At 49.1% G+C, this 12,757-nt stretch overlaps 1 protein-coding gene across 3 annotated transcripts in view; it reads right to left on the reverse strand.

Moving 5' to 3' along the window:
* Positions 1-5,207, reverse strand: part of PARVA (parvin alpha) — a 167,722-nt gene extending 162,515 nt beyond the window's left edge. Inside the window, exon 1 of one of the 3 annotated variants that reach the window (XM_077866446.1) lies at positions 5,093-5,207. In XM_077866446.1, coding sequence (XP_077722572.1) covers positions 5,093-5,192 — 100 coding nt within the window. In that variant the 5' untranslated portion in view covers positions 5,193-5,207. Of the gene's footprint in view, positions 1-2,980; positions 3,229-5,092 lie in introns of those variants that run through there. The other 2 variants (XM_077866447.1, XM_077866443.1) reach the window with 2 other exon arrangements.
* Between the last annotated feature and the right edge of the window lie 7,550 nt (positions 5,208-12,757).

Genomic DNA, 12,757 nt, shown 5'->3' on the forward strand with positions numbered 1-12,757 from the left:
ATGCTATGCATATTACATACTTTATTCCCATTTTATAGATGAAGAAACAGAGACTTCGAGAGATAAGGACGCTGTCCTAAGTCACAGCAATAAATAAGGGGCTGGACGGGAAACAAACCCAAAGGTGTCTGGTCCCAAAGACCACACTTTTAACCTCCATTTTCTCTAAGGTTACTTCTTCTTATTGAAAACACAGGAGTGATGACTACTTTTGACATAGTCTTATGAGACTTTATAGTCATTCTATGATGTACGTAGTAGGTATTTGTAGGAAGACCTATTTTTATATGAAATTATTGACTAACTATTCTAACATGTATTACATGTTTCCAATCTTTGTGTCCTACCGTGGGACACAACAGTTGTCAAGTGAGTGAATGGCAGTCTGTGGAGCCAGGAAAATTCAGTGCTCAAGCACTGGGATAATATGTGGATAGGCTAACATCAGTGACCTTGAAGAATCACGTTCTAGAACATGGGGGGCGGGGGGGGGGATAGAAGAAAGCAGTTTCTGCAAAGCACAGAGCTGTGAGTTTACACAAGATCCAGAGTAAGATCTAGCCTTACTGTTACTGAAGTGATGGTTACTGTTACTGAAGCAGGGCCTGGGAAAGGTCAAGCACTGATCACTGAGATCCAGCACACGCTCACCAAGAGCAGGTCATTTCAGACCAACCCAGCTGCTTTCTTTGGGCTCGCAGAACTACCACCTGCAGCGGCAAGCAGCCGGGGCTGGGGGGTGGTGGGCTTCTTCAGAAGCAGCCAACTCACCATTTATATCTCCTGGATTAGTTAATAGGCTGAATAACAGAATCAGGACTTAACAGTTAAGTATAGCAAAGATAAACATTTGCACCTGGTTTTAAATCCCCAATTGCGCAAATCTGAGATAGGGAAGGGGATGGTTCAGGAGCAACACAAAAATGCTTTTGAGTAAATTGGTAGCCAACTCAACGAGAGAGAACAGTGTGATACAGCTGACAAAATAAGGAAAAGCAGCCTTGGCTGCATTACTAGAACCTGGTGTCTGTGCTAGAACAAAGGAGGGGACAGCCCTGTTCTAAGCTGGGTGGGCAGGACTAGAGCACAGCAAACTATGTGGGCTTCTGGGCAGCTCACTGTGAAAGGGCCTGCTGGTTATTTGCACCCCGCCCCACTCCCCATTATGATCTCTGCTCTGCTCCTTGCCCTGAGGGAGCTGACCCCTACACACTGCAGTGTCCAGATACCTTGCCCGGTGACTTTCCACTGGGCCCAGCCAATCAGAAGCACCTGCAAGGGATTCAAGGGGAAGAAGAGAGAAGACGCAGAGTATCTCCTGTGCCAATGGCTCCCTGCTCCATCTGCACATTACTGACAGTCGCTGCGTCCCTCTACAGCTACACTTCCTGCCAGGCAGGCCCCCTTCCATAGCTCCAGCTCTCTGTGGGTTCTGGTGGGCTCCTCTGTCCCTACACCCCAGGTCTAGGAGTGGTAACAGCTTGCACATGTCTGTCGCTAGGTTCCTTATTATCCTTTCTGGCTTCCCCTACCCCTGCCCTCACCTCTGAAAATAGTCCCTTCTCTATAGTATTTTCAAAATCCCAACTGAGTAGACCTTCTGTTTCCTGCAGGGCTCCCAAATGCAAAGGAAGGGATAGGAAGCCAGCAGGCCATAAAATCATGCCTATGAGGACCACCTCCTGGAACAGAAGATGCTTGTACTGGTGAAGGGAAGACTTTGGGAAACAGGCTAAACCACTCGGGGAAACGTGAAAGGCCACCATCGGTCTCATTCTCCTAGCCCCACAAACTCTGCAATTTTACAACAAACTTTTCTAAAGAGTCGCAGAGGTGGGCTGAGCACACGCGGTAGGTCACGGAGCTTCAGAAATTCTGAGTTGTTTATGCTTAGCTGGAGAGCCCACAGGAGGAACACAGTAGGCAAAAGGAGGGCAAAAGGGGCCTTTCTAAGCCACGACTTCATGATTTGCTCCCAGTTGTAGGCTTCGCAGGCAGCGGTTTACCAAGATAGCCAAATCAGGAAAAACATTTCGAGGGATGCGTTCTGCTGCTTCTCCCTCCAACACAGAAAATAGACGTGTAGCTCTTTGTATGAAGCCCGACAATTTCTCAGCACGGAAGTCCTCGTTGATGCTCTAGGATAACTCAGGAACGGGGAACTTGCTTTACATCCCGGCCACCCCAGCCTTCAAAAACGGCTCTTCCCAAACCACCAAAGCAGTCTAGGAAAAATTCTATCTACGCATCTATGGCTAGAGCTTCTCCTGAACCGTCACTTCGGTTTTCAAACCAAACACCGGGATGTGACATCTGCCAATGAGACAAAATATCTTACATGCACATTGGGGGGGGGGGGGGGTCGCTTCATTTCACCCTGGTTGGTGGGGGAAAGACGATGCTTTTTTTTTCTTTTTTTTTTTTTTACAAGAGCCCTCAGCTCCTGAGTGCACAGAAGGGTCCCACCGCGATGCTGCTGCATGGGATGATGCCCCTAACCCAGCTCTTCCCCTGGGGTGCAGGGGTGCCCCTACCGGAGGCCCGAGCGCTTCGGGGAGCCGCTCATTCATTCGGCGCACGTCCCTACTGCACCCCGGGGCGGGGGGGCGAGAGCCAGAGGCCACCTCCGCTTCTGGGGCTCCCGGGGCGCCCCACGCGAGCCGCCCTCACCCCGAGGCCTGCGACGGCAACGAGCGACGGTGCGGGGCCCCGGAGAGTTTCGCAGGGGCCTGGGGAGCGCCCGGGGCGGGGGTGGGGGTGGGGGTGGGGGCGCCTCCGCCTGGGGGCCGCGGCCGCCCCCTCCCGCCCCCTCCAGCCCCCGACCCCGCGGGCCCCCCCAGCCCGAGCGGGAAGGCGGCGGCTGCGACCCGCGGGGCGCTCCCGGCCCCGGCCCCGGCCCCGACCCAGGCCGCGCCCCCGCCCCCGCCGCGCGCCCCGCGCCCCCGCCCCCGCCCCCGGCCCCGGCCGCGGCCGCGCTCACCCTCCTTGGCCTTCTTCCTCCGCGCCAGCGTCCCTCCGAGCTTCCCCAAGAAGGAGTCATCTTTCTTCCGGGACGGGGGCGACTTGGGGGTGGGGGACTTGGGGGCCGAGGGCGACTTCTGCGGGGACGTGGCCATGGCGGCGCGGGCCGGGACGCGGAGCGGGCGCTGGGCGGGCGCGGCGGGGCCGGGGCTGCGGCTTCCCGAACGGAAGCGGAATTATCCCAGGCATCCAGGCGGCCCGCGCTCCCGGTCCCGGCCCTCGCTCCCTCCCTCGCGCCGCCTCCGCCCTGCCCTGCGAGGGGCTGCGCGCCGGGCCTCGGCCCTCGCCCCTCGGCCCTCGCCCCTGGGGCCTGCGCCCGCGCCCCGGGGTGCCCGGAGCGGGGAGGGCACCCAGACGGGCCGCCGCAGGGCCTGAGGCCTGGTGTGCGTGTGTGTGTGTGTGTGTGTGTGTGTGCAACGGGGAGGGCACCCCAGACCTGCCCCTTGCAGGGCCTGAGGCCTGGTGTGCGTGTGCGTGTGTGTGTGTGTGCAACGCGGAGGGCACCCCAGACCTGCCCCTTGCAGGGCCTGAGGCCTGGTGTGCGTGTGTGTGTGTGTGTGCAACGGGGAGGGCACCCCAGACCTGCCCCTTGCAGGACCTGAGGCCTGGTGTGCATGTGCGTGTGTGTGTGTGTGCAACGGGGAGGGCACCCCAGACCTGCTCCTTGCAGGGCCTGAGGCCTGGTGTGCATGTGCGTGTGTGTGTGTGTGTGTGCAACGGGGAGGGCACCCCAGACCTGCTCCTTGCAGGGCCTGAGGCCTGGTGTGCATGTGCGTGTGTGTGTATGTGTGCAACGGGGAGGGCACCCCAGACCTGCCCCTTGCAGGGCCTGAGGCCTGGTGTGCGTGTGCGTGTGTGTGTGTGTGTGTGCAACGGGGAGGGCACCCCAGACCTGCCCCTTGCAGGACCTGAGGCCTGGTGTGCGTGTGCGTGTGTGTGTGTGTGCAACGCGGAGGGCACCCCAGACCTGCCCCTTGCAGGGCCTGAGGCCTGGTGTGCGTGTGCGTGTGTGTGTGTGTGCAACGCGGAGGGCACCCCAGACCTGCCCCTTGCAGGGCCTGAGGCCTGGTGTGCGTGTGTGTGTGTGTGTGCAACGGGGAGGGCACCCCAGACCTGCCCCTTGCAGGACCTGAGGCCTGGTGTGCATGTGCGTGTGTGTGTGTGTGCAACGGGGAGGGCACCCCAGACCTGCTCCTTGCAGGGCCTAAGGCCTGGTGTGCATGTGCGTGTGTGTGTGTGTGTGTGCAACGGGGAGGGCACCCCAGACCTGCTCCTTGCAGGGCCTGAGGCCTGGTGTGCATGTGCGTGTGTGTGTATGTGTGCAACGGGGAGGGCACCCCAGACCTGCCCCTTGCAGGGCCTGAGGCCTGGTGTGCGTGTGCGTGTGTGTGTGTGTGTGTGCAACGGGGAGGGCACCCCAGACCTGCCCCTTGCAGGACCTGAGGCCTGGTGTGCGTGTGCATGTGTGTGTGTAACAGGGAGGGCACCCCAGACCTGCCCCTTGCAGGGCCTGAGGCCTGGTGTACGTGTGTGTGTGTGTGTGTGTGTGTGTGTGTGCAACGGGGAGGGCACCCCAGACCTGCCCCTTGCAGGGCCTGAGGCCTGGTGTGCATGTGTGTGTGTGTGTGTGTGTGTGTGTGTGCAACGGGGAGGGCACCCCAGACCTGCCCCTTGCAGGGCCTGAGGCCTGGTGTGCTTGTGTGTGTGTGTGTGTGTGTGTAGCAGGGAGGGCACCCCAGACCTGCCCCTTGCAGGGCCTCAGGCCTGGTGTGCATGTGCGTGTATGTGTAGCAGGGAGGGCACCCCAGACCTGCCCCTTGCAGGGCTTGAGGCGCGTGTGTGTGTATGTGTGTGTGTGTGTGTGAGTGAAGCAGTGGGGGAGGGGACCCCCTCCAGCCCAGGAGCGCTGGAGCCTGGAGGCCACATTTTCCGCGGGCTCTGCACCCAACACAGATCCTGGCACAAATCGGGGTTCAGTGACCGCCGAACCGAAGCCCCTGCTGCTACTCCATCTCCCAGTGCCTTCACCCAGCTATTGGGTGACACCCTCACTCCTCCCCTGCATTTCTACCTGTACAGTTATCAGGCTGTGTCTCGTGTCCACGAAAGCGAGTGAACCGAAATGTGTTTCGGCACATCCATGTTCCTGCGGGCAACCTCTTCACCCCCATCCCGGAGGGAGAGGTTTGAAGGTCGTGACATCAGGGCTGAGGCTTCTTATTCTTACGAAACACCCGTTTGTAGAATCTCAATGGCGTGTACAAAGGAGGATCACACAAATGTTGGTGGAAACATGAATGGGAAGGTACGACCATGGGCTCCTGCGAAACAGCCCCGCACCCCAAATTTATCCTGCCTAAATGAAAGCAACAGAATAGCAACCAGACTCATTTGGGCTAACAGAGGAGTGCTACAAGCCCCAGGTTTCAAGGACTCTTGCTGAAAATGATTAAAAGGCACATTTATTGGGTTTGCTCCCTCCCCCCCAATTTTGGGCTCTCCTGACTGTGTCTCTCCCCCTCACTGCAGCCCCTTGGCAACTGTGTTTCCTCCAAGTAACTACAGCCTGTGGACCCTGTGTGACCACCTGACCCAAAGGGAGCTAATGTTTGACTGGAGAGCAGCCAATCAGATAAGCTCAGTCAAGAATCTGAGCAAAGCAAGAGACTGTTGTCAGAGTCAGGCACTTGGTGGTGATCCTGGAGATCCACTACTGGAGTGTTCATTTTTAGCTGCGTGCAAGGAGATGAGCAGAGAAGCAAACCAAGGGAGCTAGGAAGTGGGGTCAAGAAGCCAGGTGGTCTGACTAATGAGAAACCATAGGGGAGTAGCTGCCTGGACCTTGAATCTCTTCCCAGTACCCACTGCAGTTCCCCAGAGGGCCGGGCCGTGCTTCCTTCCTAGGACGTGTTCCTAAAGCTCTAAGTAACACATCCGCCTTCACTTGAGCTAATCAGCAAACGGACAAGCAATAATTCCTGAGAACAAAAATTTAACAAGACCTCCAATACATTCCCAGTGGAAAATGTGTTCGTGTTATCTTCATGTAAGTCACGATTCTACTTTTTTTTCTTTTTCTGGAAAATTATACTTTAGTCGATGCCTCTTACCCAATAGAGAGCAGAGAAGTCATGATGACTGCTAAAATTTTACCCAGGAGCAAGGAAAGTTTATGACCCCCTCCCACCCTGATACATCTTAAGGAGATGTGGAGAAGCCAAAACAGATTTTGTTTTATATCACTAATCATTCTCTTTCGGGATGTTGGATACATACAAATATCTCCAACATTTGATCTCCAGCCCTGGGCGCTCCTGTCAGGGAATCAGCTCAATAGCTATGTGATCTTGGGCAACTCTGTTCACTTATCTGGGTCTCCGTTTCTTCATCTACAAAATGAAATAGTGGTTCTCTAGCCTGATTGTGCAACAACCCCGTAGGGAATTGGTGATAAACATCCACAGGCCCCATCCCCAGAAATTCTGAATATAACAGATCCGAGGCGAAACCAAGGAATAGGTTTTTTTGTTGTTTTTTTTTTTTAACAGGGATTACATCAGGTGATTTAATGGGTCTGATCTACACATTGATATTTGGAAACCTAGAGCCACTTCCAGCTGCCACATCCTCTTTTCTCCACCAGTTGCTGGTATCTGTAATCAGGGCATAGGTCCTAAATATGGCACTATTCCAATTACACGTGGAGGTCTCTTAAATTTTGCGTGTGCGTGCTTTTGCATATACAGTCCTCTTTGGTGATGTTTATGCATACTAAAGTTTGAAAGCACCTAAGCAAGACTAAAATAAAAAGAGGAACAAAGTCTTGGTTGTTGAAAGCTGGCTCCCAGAAAATACCGGTAAAATAAGCTGTGGAGAAGACAAAGCTTCAATTTATTGTACACCATGGTAGGGAGAGCTCTGCCTTGGCAGAGTCTGAGTAGCAACTTGGACTGGGGGACGGCAGAAGGGGATATTTATAAGGTTTTGGAATCTGATTTAAGGTAGGTCTTTCAATGAGGGGGTGCTTGTTTAATTTTGGCTAAGGATCATACTAGTTTAGGATTGGTAAGTAAAAAGGCAAATCTTTTAAAGCGTCCTGGTGAGTAAATAATCTTTTTAATGTTGTTGAAAAGTTTAAGGGTCTTACGTTTATTTCGGTAAGGTTTTGGAAGAAGTTCTTGAAAGGCATAATAAAGTTATTTTTTTTTTTTAAGATTTTATTTACTTATTTGAGAGAGAGAGAGGGTGTACGATTGAGCACGAGCAGGGCTAGGGAGGTAGAGGGAGAAGCAGGCTCCCCACTGAGCAGGGAGCCGATATGGGGCTCCATCCCAGGACCCTGAGATCATGACCTAAGCCAAAGGCAGACGTTTAACCAACTGAGCCACCCAGGTGCCCAGAATAAAGTTATCTGTAACTCTTACCTTTCTGTGAAAGATATTTTTGGAATAGCTTTGTTGATACAGACAGTGAAATGATGAAGTCCTATTAAACAGTAACCTGTATGGGTATGAATGGTTCCTAGGGCCTCAACGTTTTGCAGATGTCTTGTTTTCAAACCTTCCTGCCTTTAAGATAATTATCAATCTTTCTTGAAAGAGAGATTCCCATTAGGGAATGAGCAGTGGATTATAAATCAGTACCCCTCCAAGTGTAGCCTGAAAACCCATCTTGATCTGCAAACTGTTATTGGTCCTCAGCGATATAAATACAGAAATTAAGAGTGTTTAGAAACTTTTATAGGAATTCAACAATGCAATCTTATATTTGTTTACTATGACAATAAAAATTGGGAGCTTATATTTAGAATATCTTTTCATTTTATTTTTCTGGTAATTCTTTTCTTATTGTATTTTCCAAAAATATTGGTCTGGGATGGATCAGTTCTTCACCATAGAGCATTTGGAAAGTGCTGTTCCAAATTGCTCCAGTTTGCTTACAGAGTTCACTCTCTTTTGATATTATGTGTTGATAGTCCTTATGGATATGATCTAGTTTTTGCTCAGAAGATTAAATGAGTTAGTACCTGAGAAAGCATCTTACATATAGGCTCTGGCACTGAAATAGATTGAATCTAAATCCTGCTTAATCAAGGGCACATACCTCATGCTGTTCTTTTAAAAGCTGCAAAGAAGAACCTGCACCAGTTCTCTCCACTGTAAATCAGTACCTGTAATTATGGCCCTACTGCTGAGCCGCCCTTCTCATGCTTGGTCATTGGACTCCTCTTATCCAAGGGTTAATGATAAGGACAGCTCACAAATGAAATGTGCTTTGCTGTGAGACTCTACTGAATCTCTAGGTCAGTCTCTCCATGAAATCTAGACCTAGACATACCGCCCTGAGAGAGTGCGAACCTGGTTCCAGTCCTGGCTCAGTGGCTGGGTGTCCCTGGATGAATGGTTGCCCCTTCCAGTCCTTCCATTTCCATCATCAGGGAGGTGAAGGCAGTCTTAAAGCTGAACGTCACACATACCCGATGATCAACAATTTCAATCTAGGTGATACCCAAGAGGAATGAGGGCATCTGTGCCCTCCCATACATCTTCTAGAAAGTTCGTAGCAGCACTGTTTGAATGCCTATTAAGAGTTGAGCCCATAAATAAATTGTGATAGTCACACAAAATGGAGCATTATACAGCATGGAGAATGAACAATTTGCAACCACAAGGAACAACAGAGATGTGACTCACAATATTGAGTGAAAAAAAATCAGACACGTCCATCAAAATCCTAGAGAAGAACACAGGCAACACCCTTTTTGAACTCGGCCATAGTAACTTCTTGCAAGATACATCCACGAAGGCAAAAGAAACAAAAGCAAAAATGAACTATTGGGACTTCATCAGGATAAGAAGCTTTTGCACAGCAAAGGATACAGTCAACAAAACTAAAAGACAACCTACAGAATGGGAGAAGATATTTGCAAATGACGTATCAGATAAAGGGCTAGTTTCCAAGATCTATAAAGAATTTCTTAAACTCAACACCAAAGAAACAAACAATCCAATCATGAAATGGGCAAAAGACATGAACAGAAATCTCACAGAGGAAGACATAGACATGGCCAACATGCATATGAGAAAATGCTCTGCATCACTTGCCATCAGGGAAATACAAATCAAAACTACAATGAGATACCACCTCACACCAGTGAGAATGGGGAAAATTAACAAGGCAGGAAACAACAAATGTTGGAGAGGATGCGGAGAAAAGGGAACCCTCTTACACTGTTGGTGGGAATGTGAACTGGTGCAGCCACTCTGGAAAACTGTGTGGAGGTTCCTCAAACAGTTAAAAATAGACCTGCCCTACGACCCAGCAATTGCACTGTTGGGGATTTACCCCAAAGATACAAATGCAATGAAACGCCGGGACACCTGCACCCCGATGTTTCTAGCAGCAGTGGCCACGATAGCCAAACTGTGGAAGGAGCCTCGGTGTCCAACAAAAGATGAATGGATAAAGAAGATGTGGTTTATGTATACAATGGAATATTACTCAGCTATTAGAAATGACAAATACCCACCATTTGCTTCAACGTGGATGGAACTGGAGGGTATTATGCTGAGTGAAGTAAGTCAGTCGGAGAAGGACAAACGTTATATGTTCTCATTCATTTGGGGAATATAAATAATAGTGAAAGGGAAAATAAGGGAAGGGAGAAGAAATGTGTGGGAAATATCAGAAAGGGAGACAGAACATAAAGACTCCTAACTCTGGGAAACGAACTAGGGGTGGTAGAAGGGGAGGAGGGCGGGGGGTGGGAGTGAATGGGTGACGGGCACTGGGTGTTATTCTGTATGTTAGTAAATTGAACACCAATAAAAAAAAAAAAAAAAAAAAGAATCTGATTGTAGCCAAAAAAAAAAAAAAAAAAAAAATCAGACACGATAATAGCATATACTCTATGATTCTGGTCATATAAAGTTCAAAAACAGGCAAAACTAATCTCTGGTGTTAGAAATCAAGATAATAGTGAGCCTTAGCAGGGAGGCTAGTGACAAGAATGTGGCAAGGTGGGTGAGAAGGCATGAGGGGAGGCTACAGGACTGGTAGTGTTCTTTTTCTTGATCTGGGTACTGGTTATTCACTTTGGAAATTCGTGGCACATGAACTTAATATATTCTTTCAACAGTTTCCTATGTGTATGTGGTTCTTTTATATAAAATGAAGCCATGACAGTTCATGCCCTTTAGGGTCCCTTTTATTTCCATGGTCCATATCACTCAAAAATCCACTGGTCTCAGACTAGGTCACATCTGTCCCCAGACCTTCCCTTAGGAGATCATTTTTCTAGTTGAACAGGTACTGCCCTCAGCCACCCAGCATTGTTCCCACCCTGGTCTTTTCATCTTCCCTCAGCGATTCCAACAAGGAAAGGCGGTGGGGCGGGGTGGGGTGGGGGGGTTGTAATTCACAAGGCAGGAGCAGGCAGTGGTGAAAGTTTGGGGTTCGAATCACCATTCTGCAGTCAAGCATCTGTGCAATCTTGTGCAAGTGATTTAACTTCTATGTCTCAGGTTCTCATCATAATGCGAACAAATGAACACTAGCCTCATAAAGTTGTTGGGAGGATCAAAAGAGTGTAAACTACTCTGCTGTTATCTGCCTAGCAGATAACAAGTCTTAGCTCAATAAAGTGTTGGATTATTACATTTCATTGGAGACTCGTAAATGATATCATTACCTCCATTTTATAGGTAAGTTGCTTAAAACTCGAAGAGTTTAAATAACTTGCTTCAGATCAACAGCTGATAACTGAGAGATTAATACTATAGCTCTTAGAATCTGTTCTCCCAAATATCTACAGAAGCCACAATTTTCAGCTGGGATATGGTTCCTTGGAATAAAGACTATATTGCAGTCCTATGATAAACTTTGATCAATGGGTTGTGACCAAAAGTGTTATGCGACAGCTTCCAGGATTCCTAACACATAGATGGGAAGGGGGTATTCAGTTTCTCATGTCATCAGACTACAGGCCAAGCCCCCCACTGAGAACAGCTGGAAAAGCTGGACGCTGAGCGTAAAATAAATCTTGAGAGCACTGGAAAGCTGCCAAAACTTACAGGGCCACAATCTCGGAGAAGAAGGGACCCCAGAGAAGTGAGCCCATCACCCGGGACTTCTTTCCCCCAATTTCAGGAGAGGGAGCTGGGAAGCTGGGAGGTTGAACTGGACAATTGCCAATCTCACAAGGAAAGTTGACAAATGATCAGGGGCCACCAAACCAGGGGCCCCCCAGGAATCTCCCCCACTTGCTTTAGTTTGGGACTCTAAAAGATTACCCTTTGGTAGACAAAGAAAAAATAGTAAAAGTAAAAGTAAAAAGCACAACAGAGAAAAATTGTTAATAGTAGACCCAAACAGAACTACAGCGTATGACGTAAAGAAAATCATTCCAGATGGAAGCTTGGTGACACAGGAAGGAAGAAAGCACAAACAAAAGGGTAAATGCAAAAGGATATTATCTAGGGGTGCCTTGGTAGCTCAGTTGCTTAAGAATGTGCCGTTGGCTCAGGTCATGATCCCAGGGTCCTGACATTGAGCCCCACATCCAGCTCTCTGCTCGGCAGAGAGCCTGCTTCTCCCTCTGCTGCTCCCCCTGCTTGTGCTCTCTCTCTTTCTCTGTCAAATAAATAAAATCTTTTTTTAAAAAAAGCAAAAGGATATTAACTAAGTAAAATAATCATAATGTCTTATAGAACTTAAAAATGTAGAAATCAAATTAAAATCCACAGAAGTGAAAACATTTCAGTTAGGAAATGAGTAAATGGAGTTAGAGTTCCAAGGTCCAGTCACTGGGAAGAAGTACAGGTAACAATTTATACTGGACTTTGATAAATCAAGGTATTGTGTTGTAGCCTGTAGGGTAACCATTAAAGAATAGTGAGAGAGTAACTAGTAAGATAATGGAGAGAAAATTGGAGTCTGTGTGCTCCATTCAGATAGATTTCATAAATGGTATTTGTGATCTGTATCTGTCATATTTAAGCAACTTGCCTTTTGCATTCTGGTTTCTTTTTCTTTGGTGTGTTACTTTTTGTCGTTGTATAGATTAAAAGCCCAGGATATGGAAGTAAAACGAGCATCCCAAATTAAGGTAAAAGTCAAACTGGAAGAGGTTTTCACTGGGGGAAGTTCTATACTTCCCAAATGTGAATACCATCTGTTATGGGTTGAGTTGCGTCCCCTAAAAATATATTGAAATCTTGACCCCAGAACCTCACAATGTGACCTTATTTGGCAATAGAGTCATTGCAGATGGACTTAGTTATGCTAAAATAGGATGTCAGACAAACTGGAAGAGGATGGGCTCCCAACCCGTAAAACCAATATCCTTGAAAGAGGTAAGTTTGAGCACAAATATTCACAGAGGAAAGATGAGTGAAGACACACAGGAAACAGCCAGCCAGCCAGCCACTGGAATTATGCTTCCATCAGCCAAGGGATGCTTGGGGAAGCTTAGTAGAAAGCTTTGCAGGGAACGCACATTCATTTTGGACTTGTAGCCTCCAGAACTGTAAGAGATTACATTTCTGTTGTGTCAAACCATCCAGCTTGTGGTGCTTTGTTATGGCTGCCCTACAAAAATAATATACCAGCCAAGGGACAAAATAGGCCCCTGCAGATCATGAAGAGGGTTCTACAAAGGGTCTGTATCTTAATCAATAATCCGAGGTTGTTTGACCACATCAAAGCGGTGGGAGCTGGGTGGGGTGGGGGGGGGGCT

The sequence above is a fragment of the Canis aureus genome, chromosome 23 (genome assembly GCF_053574225.1).
Source record: "Canis aureus isolate CA01 chromosome 23, VMU_Caureus_v.1.0, whole genome shotgun sequence".
Taxonomy (NCBI): Eukaryota; Metazoa; Chordata; class Mammalia; order Carnivora; family Canidae; genus Canis; species Canis aureus.